This window comes from Colius striatus, chromosome 17, assembly GCF_028858725.1.
Source record: "Colius striatus isolate bColStr4 chromosome 17, bColStr4.1.hap1, whole genome shotgun sequence".
Taxonomy (NCBI): Eukaryota; Metazoa; Chordata; class Aves; order Coliiformes; family Coliidae; genus Colius; species Colius striatus.
Window position 1 is genome coordinate 802,816 of NC_084775.1, and position 22,784 is coordinate 825,599.

Below are 22,784 nucleotides of genomic sequence, written 5' to 3' on the forward strand. Positions count from 1 at the left end.
GTACGTGTGACCTGCTTCTTTCAACTCCTTTTCTCTCTGTTTTCCCACCTCTGCTCCTCCAGAAACCACCTGATCTCACCCTTTGCCTTGGTTTGGTCCTTTCCTACACATCCCATGGCAAGATCCGCGAGGCAGCAGCAGCCATCCTGAGTTGCCACGGCCATGCTGGTGTAATAAATAATACAGAGTGTGTATTGATCATAATATAGAGTGTGTATTGATCATAATATAGAGTGTTTATTGATCATAATAAATATAGTATTTAAAATAATAAGAGTTTAAGAAAAATATGTGTTAGGTGTGACAAACTTAATATGGAGTGTTTTAGAGAGATAAGTGTTTTAGAGAGAGATAAGGTCAGCTCTCAGTTCTGTTTGTTTATAGATATCTAGGGGTGGACCGTGAAAATGGGCTATGGGGACACTGTGATAGTGCTTAAAAATAAGTAATCGAGAGGGAACAGGAGTACTGCTGGACCCCAAAAATGCCCAAATTAGGAATACCGGGACATCCGATCTACAGCAAATGCAGAGGAATACGGACCAAATTGGGAATATCAGGACATCCCATCTACAGCAAATGCAGAGGAAAAAGAACTTTAAATCCTAAGGATGACCAATGAAGATCTCCGACGTAAAAGCTGGACATTTCGGAACCCAATCATGGACTATGTTCAGGCGTGTGGACAGCATTGAAATCTTATATAAGGCGGGAAATAGAAGGCCAAAGTGTGCCGTGGCGGAACTACTGTGTTTCCCCGGTCACCCAGCGCTGTTTTGCTCATTTGCCGCTTGCTAAATGTCTTTATTTTATGTTAAACATGAATTAATAAATTCCTTTATAGAAGAAAACAGATGTGACAACTTTTTTGTCCGTAACAGATGTAGATTCAGAATCTCTCAGCTGTCTGCCACTGGTCCCCCCTGCTCTGCTGGCTCCAACTAATGATAATTTGGCTTATGTGTTTGTTTTAACAATAGGTTCTTAATTCTCTTATTGACAAATCCAAAATGTCATACAAAGAGAAATGGATAATCTGAAGGGCAATGTATTTGTCAGCATCCGTTTCCGTTCCCAAGCACCAATAAACTGCTGAACCTAACAGTTTGCTACACTGTCTCCTTCTCCTCACACCTTCCGCTGCCCGGGCCACTTTTCCCACCTTTCCCCTTCATTCTCGCGATGGGCGATGCCAGCCGCCAGGTCTTCCCTCCGAGCGGCGATAACGCTGGCGCCCGGCCTGCCGTTCCCTGGGACCGCCCTTCGCCCCGGCACACCAGCGGGCCCCGGGCCTTCCGGGCCCGGCTCACAGGAGCCACGGGGCGCTGGTACCCCCGAGGGGCGCTCGGGCTTGCGGGAAGAGGGGCTCGTTATCTCGGAGGAAACTAACGCCTCAGCCCCAGCCCCAGACTGGGGAGCCCAGCCTGGCCGGCGGTAACGGCCGCTGTGCCATGTCGGGCGAGGGGCGGCTGGGCCACGGCAATGGCGGTGGCGGTGGCGGCGACAGTGCTGATGGCGGCGGTGCGGGGCAGGCCGGGCCGGCGGCCTCTCCGCCACATCCTGCCCTCGGCGGCTCGGCGCGGCCTCGGCGCTCCTCTCGGAGGCCCCCTCCCCGCCTCTCCCGGCCCTTCTCCGGCCCCGGGGCTCAGCTCCAGTCAGCGCCCAGCAGCCAGGCGCCGCGTTGTAGCCCCGCCTTTCCCATTGATGGCGGCAGCCGCCGGGCCGCCTCCCTCCGGCCCGCTCCCCCCAGCGGGGAGGCGCCACGGCGCGGAGTGACAGCGGCGGCTGCGGCGCACCGGGCGGGCGGGCGAGCGGGCGGCGGTGCGTGGGCCGGCCGGCCGCCCTCCTCCGCGGCCGCTCCTCGGCGAGGAGCCGGGCCCTCCGCGGCCCCCTGCCCCGGCCCGGACAGCGGAGTCGCCGCCGCTAGGAAGCCGTGCGAGGAGGAGGAGGAGGAGATGGGGGCGGCGGCCGGCGGCGGGGACCCCTGGAAGGAGTGCGCGGAGGCGGCGGTGCAGCTGGCGCTCCGCGCCGGACAGGTGAGAGGATCGCTCCCCGCCCGCGCCGCGGAGCGCTGCCCGGCGGCGGGACAGGGGCGCGGAGAGGCTGGGGGTGCGGAGCAGGCTGCCCTGCGGCTGGAGCATCCTTCTCCCAGGCGGCCGTACCGGCTGCGCTTCGAAATGAAAGAAAGAATTGTGCTAGAGGCGGGCGGTTTGAGGAAGCGCCGTGTGGGCATTAGGCTGGTGGGGCAGAGCTGGCGGGTAGGTGGCAAGCGGGCCAGGCCCCCGCTGCCGGAGACCCCGGCCGTCCCCTTCGGCCACCCCCTTCGGCCGCCCCCTTCGGCCGCGGGGGTCACGTCCAGCTAAGGACGAGGAGCCCCTTCAAGTGAAGGCTGGTTTATTTTGTAACTGGAAGTATTCTGATTTCACTTCAATAATACGGTGGAAAGAACTGTCAGCGTGAAGGTGGTTTTAGTAACTTTTTCAAATGTACACCGAGCGTTTATTCTATTACTGTCACGTTTTGAAGTGTGTGGTGATGTTAAGGTTGAATTTGTGTATAACTGAAGCTTTACGCTGTGGTGCCTTTATCCAGAATGTTGTGTATGTGCACGTTCCAGGACCAGCATTTAGTTTTGAGCAGCTCGTGCAGAGAAAAAATGCCCGTGTCAGGGAGGCTTTTTCTTCTTCTTTTACATACCGGTGTCTTCAGAGTAACTGAATTTCACTTGCTGGGGATAAATCGGCAGTGGCCTTGCAAAGATCTCCGTTAGCTTAGTTAAGATCCGTGTTTTGACACAGCAGAAGGTTGGTCATCTCAGGAGACATCCTGGCCGCACTGTGCGCAGCAGCAAAAATTGCACCAACTCTACCAGAGCCAAGAAATGGGATCAGCAGATTGTTCAGATGAGAAACTGAGTAAAACACAAACCTCAGCAACATGTATTTCTCTTCTGCTTCCATCTGCTCTATTTTGAAACTCACGTTGTATCTGTACACTATGATTTAAGAGCCTCCCTTTTCTATCTTGAGTTTAGGACCTGTAACTTTTCCTTAATGTGTGTTATTAAATGTATTTTCTCCTTAGTAGAAAGACACACACAAAGATGGAACAGAATGCCAGAGGAGAGGAGACTTGTTTTAGTAATACAAGGGAATAAGTGGATAATCCAAATTGGGATGACAGGTCATGCTCTCACAGGCTCTCCAAACAGCAGTGTCTCCAGCATACTCATTCTGCCAGCCATTTCACAGGAGAAACTCATGACTTGCTCACAGCCATAACCATCTCCAGACATTTAAATTGCCTAGAAGACCACAGCTGAGTACCTCTTCCTGGAAGATATAAACATGCCAGAAAATTCATCCTGGTATCTTTTTAGCTCACAATTTGCCATCGCTACAATGCAACTGGCAGGAAATGCCCAATTCATCGGCAGCCCAAATTTAAACCAGTCAAAGATATTGTTTAAGTAGGACTTTGGAACTGTGTCTTTATTAACTTTGTAACGTTAAGGTATGTTTTTAGTTCCAAAACCCATCAGAGATTCTTGTGGAGGAAAAGGTGCAAATAGGGCTGTATCTTTTATTTAAGTGTCAATCCACTTCTAGCTGTCCCCAAAAGAGTCTAGAGACAAGAACACAAAATGCAGTGTGATATAGGTTTGGTAGGACTGGATTTTTGTTGAAAATTGACTGATCAAATGGGTCACCAAAAATAGTCGATTCCGCTGGTCATGTTCATCTTGTTCTTCTGCTTCTCTTCCCACCCCTCAGAGCTCTCCACTTTTGCCTCCATTGCTAGAAGTCTGCTTGCACTCTTTCTCCCCAGATCTGCCTCCTGTTTCCATGCCTGCTTGAAATGTCACCACTTTAGCCTTGCTTTTAAGGCCCTCCATTTTTCAGGACCATGGCAGGTTAGGAAGGCTTGGAATCATTAGAAAGTTTCTAAAAGAGACTTGGTGCAGGGGCCAACCTAAAGAAAGGCATGCAGGTCAAGATTTTGAATTTTTAGGGAAATGTAGACGGTAATACAATTTCCTGGTGTCCCCTTTTGTCCCCAAACGTGACTGTTTGGTTTACATTTCATGAGTTGGAGTAAAATGTATCTTCGTTCCAATGGATCGACATCTATGCTTTGGTATAGTTTCTTCTAAACTTCAAAGGCCATTAAAGAAGTGATTGCTTGAATATTTGTCAAAAGTTGTGTTGCTGGAATAACTTCTATTCCCAGGTTAAAACTGTGACATTCTCGCCCATCCTCTTACTTAGTTTCATTATTTTTATGAATGATCACAGACTCTCATTTAATACGTATGGCTTTTTCATAATGAGAGTGGCCATGGTTTTGTAACCTTGGTAATTGACCTGCATGAAAATGATGCAAAACCTGCTCTGTGAGGCCACATGTAATTGCACTTTTTGAAACCATTCTTCTGCAAGGTCTTCTATGAGTATGCTCTGCTTGCTGTATTCATGAGACTGTGCTTGTTGGTTTAGTATGACTTTTTGCTTAAAAAAAAACAGCATCCTTGATGCTGTTGAGAGCACTGAGTAATATTTGCAGAGTTCTCTGAGATTACAGTCAGAGAAACTTCACCAAAATGAGTGATGTACATATGGGTGAAAAAAAGGGTAAGAAACTCAGACTGGAAGCCATCACATTCAGTCCACACTAAGTACTTTTTGACTCTTTTTTTCAGAGGATATTTTTGTGAGGCATAAGAGACCTCACAGAATCCCACTGAAAAAAAAGGCATATCCGCTGATTCTAAAAAGCCAAAGTCTTTTTCCCCCATATTTGCACCCAAGGGATATTGTTAGGCTGTTGTCTATGGAACACAGACAGTTTTTTTTAACAAACTGGATTGATATTTCCTAAATTGTTTGCAGATAGTTATCCTTTTTATCTAGATGTTTAATTATGTGTTTGGGCAAATATTTCAGGACAATGTTGCAGGCAAGTAAAACCAACTTGGAATTCCCAGGATAAGGTGAGATAAAATACTTACCACAAGGACCTCACTGGAGGTGGCTGTCCTGGCAGGTACTGGGGGAGAAGGCGTCTTTTCCCTCTGTCCTCTTCATTCTCCTTTGTGTGAATTAGTTTCACAAAGGTGTTAGGAAAGGAGAAGTCCAGGACCATGACTGCACTGTGCCCTGCTCCGTGGGAAATGAAGAAGGGAGAAGGACAACTTCGCTCTTGCTCTGTGATGTGGTCTTCGTGCATGTACTGCTTGATGTAAATGCCCATCACTTTGCATAACACCCCCCCCACCAAATGCTCCCAGACAGGGTATTAGGATAAGATCTAGGCAATTCTTTGTTAGAGGGAAGGCAGCATGGGATAAGTGTTAAGTGGCTCTGCTGTAAATAACCACACTCCCAAAAACCAGCTGCTTAGAAATTGTTGTAAAATTTCCAGTCTAGATACAACCTATAATAGAGTATAAAAGACATTTACAGACAAAATACAGCATCTTGGTTGCCAGTTTTGTTGTACAATAGTGATAAGGAACAATCAGCAGTTTTCATTTCATCAACCTGTAGTTCTTCACCTGTAGATCTTTCACTTACCTATTGTCTGTTAGAAAGAGAGAAGCTTTTCTGGAGCTTCACGCCCAGCTGGGAAGACCAGGCAATTGCAGTAGGTGTCTTCAAACCTTGTTGTAAGGCTTCTGCAAGGAAAGGAGCTGAGTGATGTTGTTGGAGTAGTCTGAGGCCCCGGGCTGTAATACTCTGTAGGTAGATGATTTTTAGGGATTATTCAACATAAGCTGAATTCTGGACTACTCTGAGCTATTTGATGAATTTGTGAAGAATAAAGCTGTTTCCCCAATGATGCAGGGAATGTGGTCTTTGTGGGGGACACTAGCTTGGATTGCATACCTATACAAGCTGATGCAAATGCATATGAGTCCCTTTTGTCAGACCCTTCCTAGAATGCAGAGAATTATCAGGGATGAATCCATCCCATGGCACCACCACAGGTGAGCTGATGCAGATGGTGCCCATATGTAGCTGATGACCTCAGCATAGCATTGTGACTTCCCTTCTTCTGCTCTTCCCTTGACACATCAGTTACACAAGAGGCAGGGAGAAGCAGCACATCGTAGGACTGGGTAATGTGTGTCACAGCCCCTCAGCACAGGTCTGCAGAGGAAGAGAGAGGTGAGAAGGCCATCAGACACTGCTTCTGATCAGTCACACCCTTGCATAAGTCGCACCTCCAAAGTGACTGGAGCTTCAGGCTGGCACGTGCAGATCAACAGAGAAACAGAGTTAAAAATGGTCAGGAGCAATTGGAGAAAGGGTCAGAAATGAAAAATAATAAATTCAGTGCTGAGAGGTGCAAAGGATTGTGTTAAAAAGGGAGAGATCAAGTGCTGGATCACAGGGTGAAGAGCAACTGACTGCAGAGAACAACCACAGCAGAGAGCTTGCACCTCTCTTGTTTTTGCAGCAAGGCTCAGGTGTGATCTCACTCCCTCGTTGAGCACATACTGATTTAAATGGCTACAAAAATCTCCTTAATCTTATATTAAAACTGAGTAGAAGTCAAAACCATGGCACTGCTAAGAAGTTGTTGAAATCTTCTCTATTAAAAGGAGCATATTCCTCATCTATTTCACTATGCAGAGTTCTGAGCCCAGTTCTAAGCAGGGCATTTACTTGTGTACAGGCAGTATAAAAGTAAAGAACAATTAAATTGTAACAGAGTAGCATTTTTTTAGAATACACAACCAAGATGGCTGTATTGTTTTGAATTTTACTTTGTACTGAAGAGGAGCTCGAGGGCATTCCTAGAGTTGTGCTTTTATGCTCCTACAGCAAAACCTTCAAGAAAACCATGGAGGGCATTGAGGGGAGTAAAAGAAGTAAGTGTAGTTAATATTTTTATATACAATAGTGAAGCTCTGCAAGACGTCAAGCTGAAAAGTTTTAACCTGCCTTCACAAGCTCAGTAAATAGGCATAACTAGTGTTTTGAATACCTTCATTAGACACCTTCTGTACTAAAGCAACAGTTGGCCATATCCATTACTTGGCAGAACAATCAGCACACTCTTCAAACACAGTATTTTCTACTATGAAAACCAAGAGGCGAGACTGAAATTTGGGAGTTGCTGGTTCCCCTTCCCATGCAGCACAACTGTTTTCTTTGGTCATCAAGCATTTCTCAACACTTTAAAACTACTTTGATATTTGGAATAGTAGTGGATAGTGGAAAATTAGTTAAACAATTGAAATATTTGAAAGTTTTGGAAGGGACTTGGAATATTGGTCTTGTTGCTGCCAGTTTTAGTTAATATAATTCTGTACAAATAAGAGGTGTTTAATGTTTGGGAGTTTTTTTTGTTTTCCTAATTTCAAATAGTTTATCGTTTTCACTGGTTATAAAAATAAGTCAGCTCCATTTGCATCCTGCCTTCTTATTTTAATGAAAGAACAGAAAAAAAACAGAAATAAGATGGGAAAACTAGAAGAAAGCTTTTAACTGTTTTCCCATATGTGCATTTGCAGTTGATGTGGTTTAGTTCTGAGTTTATAACAGCTAAATCCTTAAAAAACATGTCAAAGACTTTTCTAGAAGAGTCCAGGGTTAGATCACTGGTTCCATACCTAGGGAAAAGTCTTAAGTTTTTTGTTTTATTAAAGACATAGAAATTCTTTGGGAATTAGTGGGTGGTCAGCTCTTGAAGTTCCAAAAACCCATATACTCGAGATAAAATAAACAAGTGGGGTTTGCCTTATTGCATGTCTTTTAAAGTAAGAGAGCAGTGGGGTATTGACCCTGTAAATTAAAGAAAAGAAAAGAAGCAGAGGGAGTTTCCATGAAAAATTCCTGAGTGTTAAGGCTCTTTCTTATCTTACATGTATTTTTTGTAATTTCCTAATTGGCTACAACTGCCATCATCCTTTTATTCTCTTAGTTGCGTTCCGTTCCTCAGTCCCTTTCTGAACTGTCAAGAGTGGTTCTCACAGAATGATTCAAAATGGTGTGTTTCCAAAGACTACTCATTAGCTCAGAAGGACTTTTTTAAAAAGTCAGAAGAATGAGAACACACTCTGGTAGAATTAGGCTTACAATTGTTTTTTCAGGATTAGGTATAATTTTTCAGTAAATATATTATTTTAGTGTGCACTGGATGAATGGCCAACAACTATGGTCTGTGAACTTCTGTTTCAGATTATTAGGAAAGCTCTAACAGAGGAAAAACAAGTGTCCACAAAGACATCTGCTGCAGATCTTGTAACAGAAACTGATCATTTTGTGGCAAGTTGAATTATTTCTGTTCTGAAAGAGAAATTTCCTTCCCACAGGTGAGTGCCTATGGGATGATTTTTTTTTCCTTTAAGAGCTAAATATCTGACTGGCACTTCAAGGGAATTTTAAAAGTATCTATTTCTCATGTATATTAACCTATTGCTGTTGGACATTTTCACAGGACTCCTTTGTTTAAGAAGTATTACTTCCCTATACGTAGTACTTTATATTTTATTATCTTTATGTTTCTTAAGATATATATTGAATAGTCGTGTTTCCCCTCTAGGGGTATCATGTACAAAGGTTCCATGTGGATCTCCACTGATCAGTCCTCTAGTGTATAAGAATTCTTCCCAGGATATCTATTAAAATATAGTTGAAATTAATGATAGCAAATGTCCTGTCCTACAGACCTTTCTTCTGCTTTCTTTTGCCATGATAGGTAAGCATTTGCCAAATCAGGACAAGTACCGTATTTAATCACATCCACCCTGTGTTGTATGGAGTCCTAAAATGAGTGAGGAGCAGAGTTGTTTATCGTCATCATTTGATGCATGTACATGAAGAGATTATAAATTAGTATATGGGGTGTCAACCCAAGGTTTTAAAAAGAGATCAAATTATTGGCTTCTCTTGAATTATTATGGTCAATTTGAAAAATAACCATTCCTAGCACCTGTGCAGAATAGAGAGAGATTCTATGAGTTGTCTGGGTTTGGTTTGATGCAGAGGGTCTGCATCAAACATTTGACTTCAGTCTACATGGATAAAATGAATCTTCCTGCAGAGCCAGTGCAGAGCCTGTGTATCCTTTAAATGCTGTATGACTTCTTTCTAACTGTGTGCATCTCTGACAGAGATGAGCCTTACACTCCAGCACTGTGCAGAAATCAACAAAGATGAAAATCTGGAGGGCTCAGCTACTAATCTGGTTATCGACAATGCTGCTAGGAAAAAAAAACCCAACACCCCACCATAAGAAGGAACAGAAAAAACATTGTATACTAAATATGGCTTTCTAAATACGTGTTGTGTGTGATCACATCCTGAAGCAGTACTGTGCAGCACAATGTGTGGTTCTTGGCCACCATTCTCAAGAGAGTGCCAGGCTTTACGAGCCTATTATTTGTGTAATATTCCTTCGACTATTGCTGCCTGTGCTCCTTTCTCATCTCCACTCCTGTGTTGTGGGGTTTTTTTGCCTTGAACAGTCTGCCAGAGAACATAAAACATACACATAAAATAAGATTCATCAGAAGTGCTTAATTGAACTCAGAATGGGAACAAAAGTTTTAAGGTCAGTGTAAGACCTAGAAACTGAAGAATCCCTGACTTTATTAACTCTGTACAGTTAGCTTCTGACTTTATAGGCAAATGAAGGAATTGCTATTTCTTCAGTATTTTGCTGATGTTGGTTATTGGGTTTGGTTAGAGTTTGTTCAGACAGTAAATGCATTTATGTTAAACAATTGATTAAACTAGATTTAACTAGACTAGATTAAAACATTTGCAATGAGGAGTCCACAGTAGCAATCAAGGTTTAAATTCAAGTAAAACAAAAACTTCAAAAGATCGTGCACACTTTGTTTAGTCTGTTACTTAATCTTGCTGTTGGAAGCATTCTGCTACTTCTTCTCTCTTGATTCTTATGTTCTCTGAATCAACAAATGTACCTTAAGAGGAACATTAAAAAGTAAAAAAAAATTACAATACATTAAAAATTTAAAAGGGTTCTCATGAGAATCTGTGCCATTTGCACTGTGACAGTGATGAGTCTTGAGATATTGGAAGTGTACCCAGAAGTAAAGAGAAGTATTAGGAAAACATGTGAAAAAGAGAATTCTGTCCCACGTTTCATTCTTCTTCTCTCCACTTGGTTCAGTGATATGTATCATCCTCATTCACACTTCATCCAAGTTTTCATCTCTCACCACCCTTTGGTACTCTGACATCCTTCAAGTGAGTTTTTTCAAAAGGGGATTTTTCCGATAGATCTTTGAATTGTGGATAGGCACAGCCTGAAAGGCTGTATTGTTACACAAGTTGTCATCTTCAGTTTTAATTGTGGCCTTAATCCTGTAGACATTACAACCACGACACAGTCATTATAGAGAGTGACATCCAGCACTAGCTTCCTGGCCTTCTGCTCTCAGGCCTCCATACGGGGATAGGTGAGGGGACAGCCCTGGCTTGAACCTCCTGCATTCTACTGGATGACACCCTTGCTGCAGGTTTCAGCACTTACTATGCTACAGGTTTCCCTGCTGTTCCAACAATGAGTTTCAGAGTGGCACCATGGTAAGAACAGATGTATGATGAGAGTTGGCTAAAATCACTGGACTCATTTTCAGTGGGAGAAAACTTTAATCCAGATTTAAGGAGAGCTCATAGGCTGTCAAATTAACTACTGTGATAACATGGCTATACCTCCTGCTTCTCAAGCTGTTCATAAAATTTTGTCTCCAGTATTTCAAGCCAAGTGTTTTGCTTAGTTTGCATATTTTTACAGGACAGGAAGCCATAGAACAACACATCTCACGTTGACCTTGAGCAACTGTCACAGTTCCTAGTGTTGTATAACAGCAAGGGGCTTACTTTAAACTGTTAGCCCAAATTTCATTAAATGTGTAGCTAATTTATCCTGCATCCATTTTGGAAAAAATATTCTTGGACATCAAGACTGTATCAATGGCACTGCTGTTCCTCAGCTTCATGTTAGCATTTCTGTATGTGAGGACTGCAGCGTCACATCCCAGTGCAGGAAAAGGTGAGAAACAGACTTACAATACTTGAGAGCAAAACAACTCACACAGAAGTAGTCTTGTCTTTAAAGAGGTTACCATTTCATCTGTCTTGAACTGGCAAGGAAACAGCTACAGTTCAGGCTTTGGCTGTGGGGGTTGGCAGAGGGTTGAAGCAGAAGCATAATTTATGGAGAAGGTGGACAGTCTGAGAATGTGCTCCATCTGCAAGAAGATGAGCTTCCTCTGCAGCCAGTAGCACAGCCAAAGTGTGTGGTTGGGTTTATATGCTAATTACAAGATTTGTAAAAGATTTGTATCATTTGTCAAAATTATACAGCACCATGACAAAATAATGAAATATTTACAGCAAACAGTCTGCAAAATGTTACGTTTGAAAGAATTCCAAACGCTTGTTCTAGTCTTTCTCATTTCTCAGTTCCACACCAAGACTTTTCCTTCAGCTTTAATAGAGATGAAAATCCTAGTAAACATTTCCTTCTTCCCTCTTCATACCAACTAGGGGCCTATAATGCCATCAAAACAGTACTTTTTTTACTCAGGGAAAGCATTTGGAAAGTTCACAAAGTCTCCTCCTGTGTTGTCTGCGGAACATTTTAAGCTCACAATTGCAAGTGCTATGTGGCATCATGCAGCACTTGTTGAGAGCACAAGAAAAAATAGCTGCTACTCTAGCCCTGGGCAAGCAGCTATTTTATTTTATTGGGTTTTTTTTTTTCTCTTTGTGTCATCAAGAGGAGTTTTTTCATCTTCAACTGTTTGGAGGAGATTCTGAATACCACTACCAGCTATTTGAATGAGAAACCAAAAGCAAGATTGAGTGCTAGCAGTCTGATTCTGCACCTTCTGTACATGCAGCACTTAATTCAGATCTTTGAGAGTGACAGCTGCACAGCACTTAAAGAAACAGGCCGTGAGCAGTTCATGGGAGAGCAGGGATAATTAAGGTCAGCAGGAAGTGTACCAGAACTGGATGTTCATTTCCCAGGGAAAAAGGAGGGTATCTACTGAAGGAAAAGGATATCTACTGAAAGAAATTTGGACAGAACAACAGAACAGAAGATGAGCTCAGATTTCAATTTGTGCCTTCTGCATCCAAACAACAAAAAACCAATAACTTGTTGATTTTCTCTAGGTCACGGGAAAAAGAAAGTTTAGCTTTGTAAACCTCATTTCTCGAGTCAGTCTACTGTAAAAAATTCAAGTAGGAGTGAGATTGTGGATTTTCTAAGAGTGTGTTATTTCCTAATGACTGAATTTGGCTGCAGAAGAGAAGCAGCTACAGTTTGCAGTTTATATTACTTACTGCAATAGACAGTCCTAACCCATAAAATGACATTCTGCATTAAAAAACTCCTTCTGAAGTTCCAGGGGTGCCAGTTTAGATCCATTGTTGTATTCATTTTCATGACTTTTTTATATTTTGGGAAACATAAATGGAGTCCCTTTTTACCATGCAAAATAGTGTGCTATGAATTTGAGAACTCTCCTTCAAAGTTTCTATGAAAGCTCCTTATTCCGAGAAGAAAAAGCAGTATGTACGTTTATACATATAGATATAGATATAAAAATTAATTAAAATATACAGATATTAAAAATTAAGTATCTCTTCAAAAAGAGAAAGATGGAATTTGTCTTTTCACGTCACATCTCTAAACCACACTTGTTTTACTCCACACCAAATGCAGGTTTATTGCAGAAGAGTCCACTGCTGCTGGTTCAAAATGTGTCCTCACTGACAGTCCGACCTGGATTATTGATCCTGTTGATGGAACGTGCAACTTTGTGCACAGGTAAGTGGACAGTGAACTGGGAAGTACATAAAAGAGCAAAATGTAGCTTCTCACAAAGCCTCTCTTCTTCTTGAAAATGTTTTACCATGGTAGATTTATTCCATTGTCTTGTAAGTAGGTGTCATGCTGTCCTGGTTTCGGCCCATCAGGGAACAAAGACCACGATTAGCCTCAAGTACCGAAGAGGCTGAGAATTGCTCGAGGGCAGGGAGGGCTTAATTGCTGCTTAAGGTTCAGGACAAAACAGACCAGGCTACTTGGTTTGGGGAAGAAAACAGAAAATAATTTAATGCAGCATCAACTAAAACATACCCACAAAAACCCAAAACATAACCAAAACGAAACAAAACAACACAGAGGAATACGTCAATGAAGAGTCCAACCAGCCTTTTTAAGAACACCTTCCCGCCACACCTCCCCTCTTCCCGGGCTCAGAGCCCTGATCCCGGGGTTTTTACCTTGCCCCCCACCCTGAACGGTTCGGGGGGGCAGGCAGTGGAGGTCTCAGTCAGTCTGCTCCCAATAGCTTCTGCCGTCTGTCCCTCCTCAGGACGGGTGAACTCCACACCAGTCCTCCCTGCGAGTCCGTGGGGTAACTCACACGCATGGCAGCCCTGCACGGGCTGCTCCGACGTGCACCCATTCCAAAGGCTGCAGCTCCTCTCTGCCTCTCGTGTGGGGCTGCTCTACGGCGTGCAGGCTCTCCAACACGGCCTGGGCCATGGCCGTCTCCCCACACAGTCCCTCGCCCGTCCGGGCTCACTCACATGGAGCTGCTGGTGGCTCTCAGTCCTGCCACGGATCTCCACAGGTTTCAGGGGCACAGCTTGCATTCTCGCCACGGCCTGCAGAAGGGTCTCCGGTCTACTGCTCCTCCTTCCTTCCTCCTCTGGCTGAAGGGTCCGCGTGGTCGCCTCCATCTTGTATCCCTCTTACACCTCCCGACCCGCATTCCAAATTCCCGTCCCCTAAATAGTGATCGCAGAGGCGCCAGATTGGCCCAGCCAGGCCGGAGGTGGGTGTGAACCCAGGAGCCGGGGGAGAGTCCGCAAACTCTTTACCGGGTCTTCACTGCAACCCGCTCCCCCTGTTACTAAGCCAAAAGCTGCTCCTTGCTAAACCAGAACACATGCCTTTATCTTTTTGTAGCTCCCTTAGTGTATCTGAGGGAGTGTGTGTTTGTGCTGGGGAGAGCTCTATACTGTTATCTAAAGGTAAGCTAAAGTTTCTGCTGATTGCTTAATGGCCCACAGCTCTTGACTCACAGCTTGTTTATATATAACCGCACATGAACATGCAGAGGCTTGAGCTGAACTGGAGGAACAAGGCTGTGCTATGATGACATTTGGCCTAACGCCTTATGTGGTTGTTACCTATTCCTTGTAGTGGTGACGTTTTCTCCCTTTCAAATACAAGTGCTTCAGTTTTCCTAAGAAGTACAACCTTTGCACATATGTAAAGTAGAAAAAACAAAGTTGTACATAGATACTGTTTTTAGACTTACAGAATACTGCTCTGCAAAAGTAAATCTAGGGCTCGTTCTCACAGAAGTGCAAAACCTTTAATTCATCATTTAAGTCCTAGAAGTTGTAAATGAATGACTGCTTGTAATACTTCTGCTTAAAATATGTTCTGCCTTGTACTTTGTGATGTAACATAACTGCAGTTTTCATTAAATGAGAACAAAATAACTTGTTGGTGCAATTCCCTAGAATTCAAGGGGAGGTGGAGGGATGTCATGTGCTTTTCTTCAAGTGACATTTTCTCTTACTAGCAATATTTCCTGAGCCTTGCCTTCACAACTCTTTTTAAAACTTGTTTTTAAGAAACGAATTCCTTTCATTGTTTAAAGTGTAATAATTATACTTTAGTCAAAAGGAGCAAATTAAATACATGATGGTGACTGATGAAAGAGAGGGTAGAGGAACTGGTTTCTCCTTACGTTGATGTCAGCAGCAAGGTATCTGTGCAGCTGGATTGCTATCTCTGATGCTTGAACTTGAACAGATTGTGCTCTTTAAAGTGATGACTTGTTATAACAACAGTGATGATTTTATACTGGGTAATTCAATTACACTAAGGCAAAAAGATCACTAAAATATACAACGCGTTTCGTGTAAAAAGCCTGGTATCTTCCTGTGCTTATTTCTTGCCTTCTCCAATAGTAAATTCAGTTTTAACGACACTGACAAAGAGGACAACAAAGGAGAAATAGTACAATGCCAGGAGCATTTTGACACAAGTAAAACCACAGAGCTCCATGTGGGTTTTTTTTGCCTGAGGGAGTTGCATAACGAGTAAGTCAAGAGATTTTTCATTAGTGATGGGTCTTTTCTTATTTTTCACAGATTTCCGACAGTGGCAGTGAGCATTGGATTTGCTGTTAACAAAGAGGTATGAAGTATGTTCTTTAAGATGAGTGTCTGAGATGTGGGTAGAACCCTCAAAATCACATGGGAACTTTCAATAAAATACTTTTAGAAAGAAGCTAGCCACTACTCAGGTTTTTCCACCCTTTTTTAATTCATGTGGTCATACTCTACTAGTCTAAAATGATAGTCCTGCAAAACCTACTTGTGCAAACTGGCAATTGAAAGATAATTCTTACAAATTATTATAAATATTATTATAGGATTTATGTGGGGAAAAAAGAGAGTACTGACGTGGGCAAGGTTTTGTAAGACAAAACCGTGGTGAGTTAAATAATAGTGTTGCCTATTTGTAATTGAAACACATCTCCCAGTGTTCTTATATTAGCATTATTGCTTCTTTCCTACAAGCGGTATCTGTGAAGGCTAACTGCTGCTGTGAGGCAATTCAGAACTGATTTCTGTTAAGACCTCTCTGAACTTATGGGCCTAGTTAATTTAATCTACCTTTATGGTTTTCTTAACATGGAGAATAAGTGTATTTCCCACGAGAGCTTGATTATTGGCGGGGGGGTGGGGGTGTGTTAAGTATCCAGCCTTCATATGTGCCATTTTCAGTCTCCTAGCTATACCCGATCACGCTACTGCCTTTTCTCTGTATGTTGTCAGCTTACAGTTTGATATATACAGAAGAAGGAGCTATTCAAAGGAATGTACCTTTTTCAGACTAATTGCATGATCTCAAATACATGTATAGCTGTAAGTGAAGCCACCAAGAGTTCCATGCAATAACAACATAGTTTTCAGGTGCGCTAGTGCCTGTTACTGGTTTAAACAGCACAATGTTCTGTACTTCTCTAGTTAGACTTTTCAAACATGGAATCTGCAGAGAAACACTTCCATGCTTTTCTGAAGTTTGTTCATTCCCAAAGATCCTTTTAAATACTACATATTATTACCAGACAGCTTTCTCTAATATTTATGTTTTCTAGAACACCATCATGATTTTGATGCTGCATAATTTGGGTTATGTAAACTGAACAAAGCTGAAACAAAAATAAAGAATGATGTTAAATCTCCCTCAGTAAACAAATGGGAAAAGCAGAAAAAAGTATTAAGCTGAAAAGGAGCCAAAGTACACACAGGGGAACTGACCTGAATGTAAGCCTTGAATGGTACTGAAGAAATTCCTGCAAATGTCTTCAGGGAAAGAGTCTATTAATAGTGTCTTCCTCAAAAAAACCCCTTGCCAGATGCAATGTGAATGGTGAATCAAATTCAGAGTACTGTGTCGGCTGTGAAGTGTGTTATGCCTGTAGGCACACATGCTAACTGTAAACTAAAGGATGAGTGCTTCATTAGGGGTTCTTTAACAGCTTGCTTTTGTGTGCGGTATGTTTCAATATGCAAATAGCTAGCAATACTTCATCAACATTTTCATGGAATTATTTTATTGGTAAACCATGTTACAGATCTATCTGTTTGCCTAAGGATAACAGATAACAATAATCACATGTATGTAGTGAAGTTTTCTTTTAATCAATCAAAATGCAGATGAGAACAGACAGAAGCAGACATGTGCCAAAAATGTACATCGTTGTACACAGGAGGTGATAAAAAATTTATCCCAAAACCAGATATCGTGAATTTGAAACACAGTAAATTCAAGCAATTGAACATACAGACTTGTTGTAGTGCCTCAAGCAGACCCTCAAAACTTCCCTGAAATTTGGGAAGTTTAACTATTCACCTGGATTAATTATGAGCTGGATCTCCCTATTTGGAGAGTTGTAATGTCAATGACCCCTAAGATTTTAATCCTTGATTATATAACACCTTTTTTTTCAGTGCTTGAATATCTCATGTTCCACAAAAGCCCGTGCTGGCAGAGACTAAAAACATGTGCTCCCATTTGGGCTGGCTGAGCCACTTTTGAAATGGCCTCACTCCTTTTTGCAGTCAGAGTTCTGGTTTCCAGATGGGCAAGGAACAGTTTTGGCACGTGCCACTTTGTCTTCCTTTCTCTGGACATCCAAATCTAGAACAAAGCAAGGAAGTGGACCTTCTGCCCTTGCAAGTGCTTTGAAATTTGCCTTTGTTTTGAGAGACATAATTTGGTGGTGGCCAGTTTCACTAGTGAAGATGGATCTTCTTTAGTCTCACTTCTTTTGATGTTTTAAGTATATAAAATCACAGTTGCTCTTCTTCTGTGAGGACTGTGGCTTCAGTGAAATAAACCAGCCCTGGAAGAGAGGGTGTGTTTCCCTATGCCCACCACTGGAAGTCAAGCAGCCTTCACCAATGCATGATGTGTTGGAGGTCTAGGCTGTCACGTTACTTCATGCCTTTTGTTTCTAGGAAATGTGACTGTTGGATAACATTGATCTGCGCTATACATTTATTATTCACATTTAATCATTTGAAATCACAGTCCAGGCAAACACTCTTCTTTGTCAATGCCAAATTTTGTAGAGGCCTGGCATGGGAGTCCAGGCATCAGGATGCACCTAAATGAAGGATCCATCTTCCCTTTGATCTTGAATGGTGTTTCTTCTCATGCTTAGGTTCAGGTCAGGCCTTGTATGTGCTTCTGTGGTCAACAGAATTGTTCTTTTCCTCATAAATCTATCCGTATCACCATTAAATCTCTTCTACCAAGCCTCCTTATTTTTCTGGCCTGTACTAATGTAAGGAGTAGCCTGTAAATTTTCTCCTGTACCCTGAATTCGTGAAACCCCACTGATACTTGATCAGCCAGCTCATTTTCCTAAACAGAGACCTCCCTCTTAGTCTCTTCAACTAATTTCTACCTATAGCCTTTATGAAAACTGAAGAGAGCCACTTATCTGTTAGAAATTCATTTTAGAACTCAGAAGAACAACTTAGTCATGACCTAGCTGTGACTGGTGTGGTATGAATGCTTGGTGCATTTCAGCAATGAGGCGTGCTTTAGATATTCTGTAATTATAACTTGGGCCTGTTATGCAAAATTATCTGAGGCAAATTGCTTTCACCATCCAGAGTTTTCACTGATGGCTAAACAATGAATACCCTGCAGCGTGCCTGGATGGGTGTTACTGTATTTGAATTCGATAATTTAAAAAGTGATTGTTAAATCTGTGTTCCTACAGTTATGCTTTGTGATATCTTGTATCTTTCAATCTAATGACGTACCTGTTGCTCACCAACCGTTTACCGCATTGCTAGAATCCATACTCTACTTCTGCAATACTAAATTCATTGTTAGCCTGTTTAATTAAATGATGTCTCCAGCCTAATTTGAGTTTGAAAACCCCCTTGCTACTTCTGCTAAGAATTTTCAACTTAGGCAATTAGCTGTAATAAGCAGGCAGCCGTTCTCTAGCGGAATGAATGCCTCGCCTTTAACCCACAGTAGAGGTGACAGCTGACACTTGGACACAGCTTAGTTACTAAGTAATGAACGGCTAAACCTTTGAGTTTTGTCATGCCTTTAATGCCTCCAAGTTCAGCTGGCACAACAGAAGCAGAGACACTTGGCATTTGATGAACCATCTGCATCTGCATTGGCATACGCTTGTTATAGACTAGCAGTATGCAGATCTCAGAGGTGGACGACTTCAACACCTTGCAAGTCACTGTGGGTCTTTCCTTTGACTGTACACAAGGCTGACATCCTCATCTGCTGTGGGGCAGAATTGCCCTTGCTGAATGCAATACAGAAATAACACTCATATTAGTATTTCTTAATTAAGATACTGGTTTCATTTGTAATAGGTAAGGGTTCTTCTCAGTCATAAGGTGTCGTCAGTCTCTGAAATGTCAGAATGAGGAGGAGCTATTACTGAATGACTGGTGGTTTAGGTAGAAAGTTTCCTTTGCTCTTACTGTATTCCCAAATAGTTTATTAACAAATTTCATTGAAGTTCCCTATTCATGAAATCCTGTTTTCAAATATAATTAGATTAAAATCATTGCTAATCCCTCGTTTATTTTATTATGCTGGGTCCCCCGTTTATTTTTAGTTGACCGCTAATGTTAGTACATTTGCCAAAAGCTGACCGGTCAATGAAATCAAATGGTGTGTATAAAGAGAAGGAATGTAAGAAGGCATACTTCTTTTTAATCTTTCTGTTCTGGTTTTAAAAATATCTGTTTAGATCAGACTGTTTGGTATGAGAAATCTGGTCTTGCTTGAATTTTTATGCAAAGCTGTCACTTATCCTATGAAAGAGTTAGAGGTATAAAATTTGGGCATGAAAACTGTTTTATTGTGAAAAGTCCATTAGTGTTGTGTTTAAAAACAAATTTCTAGAATCTGCCTGGAAGCTGTTGAATTACTGGAAGCAACTGCCTACATTGCAGATATCTCGAAGGCCTTAATTTTAACAGAAATTGGTCCAAAACGTGACCCTGCGACTTTGAAATTGTTCCTTGGAAACATTGAGAGATTGCTCAAGGCCCAAGCACACGGGTAAGATATTTTACCATATATGTCTCACATTAGTGACCAAAAGTCATTAAAAGCACTCCCTCCCGCCCCCTGAAAGCAAAACCCAGACAAGTATGTGGCATGTTTTGCAATCTTGACACATAGGTTGAAATCAAAGGCCCTTTCTGCTTTCCATTACCATGTGTCCTTCTCGTGGGGTTTAGGGTCCGTGTGATCGGGAGCTCAACCCTGGCCCTGTGCCATTTGGCGTCCGGTGCTGCAGACGCCTATTACCAGTTTGGGTTACACTGCTGGGACTTGGCAGCAGCCACTGTCATTATTAGAGAGGCAGGTGGCACCGTGATAGACACTTCAGGTGAGTCAAATATCATTGTCTCTGTTGACTTTTGGGTGACCGAGTGGCTATTTTGGGGCAACTTGTGTTAACTCAATACAGTCTTCCTATGGCTCTACCTCATTTCTAGCAGCATCCTGTAGAAATGTCTGTACTCTCCACTAGAGTCTGGCTGATTATTCATGACACAGTGATGGAATTCCAGCCCAGGGTTTCATCACATCAAGATCTTCTGAGTCAAACTCTATTTTGATGACTGAATAATTCCTTTAAAGTATCAGATTTACAGTGAAGAACTAGCCCAGGAGAATGGTAGATGCATTCAGATTCCAAACAGATTTGGGGAGACATCCTCCTGAGAAAGGATGATTCCAGGTTATTATTTTACTCATTTAGACAGTACACATCTCACAGTAATTGTTTACTGGTGACTCCAGATAGGAGTTGCTGAATAAGATTGTCCTTCCCACCCCAAAAAGAGCCACGTATGAAATTGTTTCAGTGTTTCTGAACCTCCTGAATGACAACATGGTTTCTATTTCAGAACACATTGCCTTTTTACATAATGTAAGACAGTTCTCATGAATCCCCTTGTTCTCAGGGGGACCGCTGGATCTGATGTCCTGCCGAGTGATTGCTGCGGGCACCAGAGAGATGGCTGTGTTCACAGCTCAGGAATTACAAACCATTCACTACAGACGGGATGATGAAAACTAAATACTTAGCTATGGAGTCTACTCTCCTAAACTATGTTAACCTTTGCAAGATGGGTGGCTTAAATGGTACGTGATTTCAGCAGGATGCTTTCTGTGGAGATTGTCTGTGTCAAATATTTTTAATAAATTTATTACTATGTGGAAAGGCATAGGGAGATTTTTAAACCTCTAAGAATCTTGTTTCCTTTTGAATATGTATCTCTTTCAGCAGTATCTTTTTTATAAGATAGCATATTTTACTTGTAGTAAATTAGTCTCAAAATGAAGTTATCATTTCATATCTGTGGGGCTGATATTTAGTCTTTTGTAACACGCAGCTAAAAATGGAACTTTATTTTTACAGATGCAGATCTCAGGTAAACGAGCTTTAGGACTGTAGTAAGGACAAGTAGTTGAGAATGTGTGCCTATAATACCCTTGTTCTGTGATACTTAAGAACGCAATAAAAGTGACGTTATTGTTTCCTAACTGTCATAGCTATATATCCATATATATGTATATCATAGAATCATTTTGGTTGGAAAGGTCTTTTAAGATCATGGAGTCCAACCACTAACTTCACACTGACAAGCCCATCACTAAACCACGTCCCTCATCTGCACATCTTTTAAATATCTCCAAGAATGGGAACTCCACCACCTCCCTGGGCAACCTGTTCTGTTGTTTAACTAGCCTGTCAGTGAAGAAGGTTCTCCTAATATCCAATCTAAACCTTCCCTGGTGCAACTTGAGGCCTTTTCCTCTTGTCCTATCACTCATTACTTGGGAGAAGAGACCAACCCCCAGACTTCACTACCACTTCCTTTCAGGTAGTTGTAGAGAGTGATCATGTCTCCTGAGACGCGTTTACTCCAGGCTAAACATCCCGAGCTCCTTCAGCCTCTCCTCATAAGACTTGTACTCCAGACGCTTCACCAGCTTCATTGCCAGCCTCTGGACACACTCCAGCACCTCCATGTCCTTCTTGTAGTGAGGGGCCCAGAGCTGAACACAGTAGTTGAGGTGCAGCCTCACCAGTGCTGAGTACAAGGGGACAATCACTGCCCTGGTCCTGCTGACCACACTATTTCTGATACAGGCCAAGGTGCCATTAGCCTTCTTGGCCACCTGGGCATACTGCTGGATCATGTTCAAACAGCTGTCAGTCAACACTTACGTACATCCATGTATATCTGTGTGTATGTGTGTGTGTATAGATACACACCTATACACGTATATGCATGTATACATATACATATCGGTGTCTTGGATGTTCACAGCAATGTAGAGAATGCTTAGAAGAAAGCTAATATTTGAAGTTATTTTCAGGTAAAGAGCATAGGTTGTTTAGGTGGTTTTGGTGGGGGCTGTCCAAATGGCAAATAACAGAGCTGATCATGAAAAACGTGTCATGATTTTACAAACTGTTCAGGTAGTTCTTGTTTCCCTTCATCCCTCTGCATTGGGATAAACCATACTGTCCTACAGGCCTCTGTAAGATATTTAAACCTTTGAACTCTTACTACCATAGAGTAAGTGTAGTTAAAACCAGGAATATCAACTCCACTGAGTTGTTCACAATATTAATTACAACACGCAATAGTAGGCCAACAGAATAGAGCACAGTATCAAGCAGCTGTTGATTTTGGAGAAACTTGGAGCAGAACAGCAGGATTTGAACAAATTACAGGCAAGTTATTAAAAATATGAGATATGCTTGAAAAAAAGTTGTAAATCACATGCCCTTTCTCACAAAGTCGTAATCACACTTTTTGATTAGAGAAATGTGTAAAATCAGTTACATACATTTCCTAAATACACAGTTGCTGTCCATCCTCGTATCTAGCATTGGTGTTAATTCCCAGTTGATCATTTCTGTTCATATTAATTGTTAAGTTATGAGCACATGGAATATACAAGTGTGTCCAGAAAAGCAGTTGAGATTAAATGACTTCTATATTCTTATTTAAAAAAATAGTTAAAGGGTACTTAATTTTTGCAAGAATGCAAATTAAATAGAGGAATGAGTCAAAAAGTAAGTTGGTTAAAAGTTTTTAACTTTATACACTGCATGTGTACACTTTGTAAACATGTTGAAATATCTGCTTAGAACATACAAACTAAATATTTTTTTA

At 42.0% G+C, this 22,784-nt stretch overlaps 1 protein-coding gene across 1 annotated transcript; it reads left to right on the top strand.

Moving 5' to 3' along the window:
• The first annotated feature begins 1,451 nt into the window (after window positions 1-1,451).
• On the top strand, window positions 1,452-20,671 carry LOC133627107 (inositol monophosphatase 2-like). The gene is given in 8 exon segments (XM_062010301.1): window positions 1,452-2,036; window positions 8,187-8,320; window positions 12,715-12,819; window positions 15,168-15,213; window positions 16,050-16,102; window positions 19,483-19,641; window positions 19,824-19,975; window positions 20,556-20,671. Coding segments are annotated over 8 exon segments (1,350 nt in total).
• The last annotated feature ends 2,113 nt before the right edge of the window (window positions 20,672-22,784 follow it).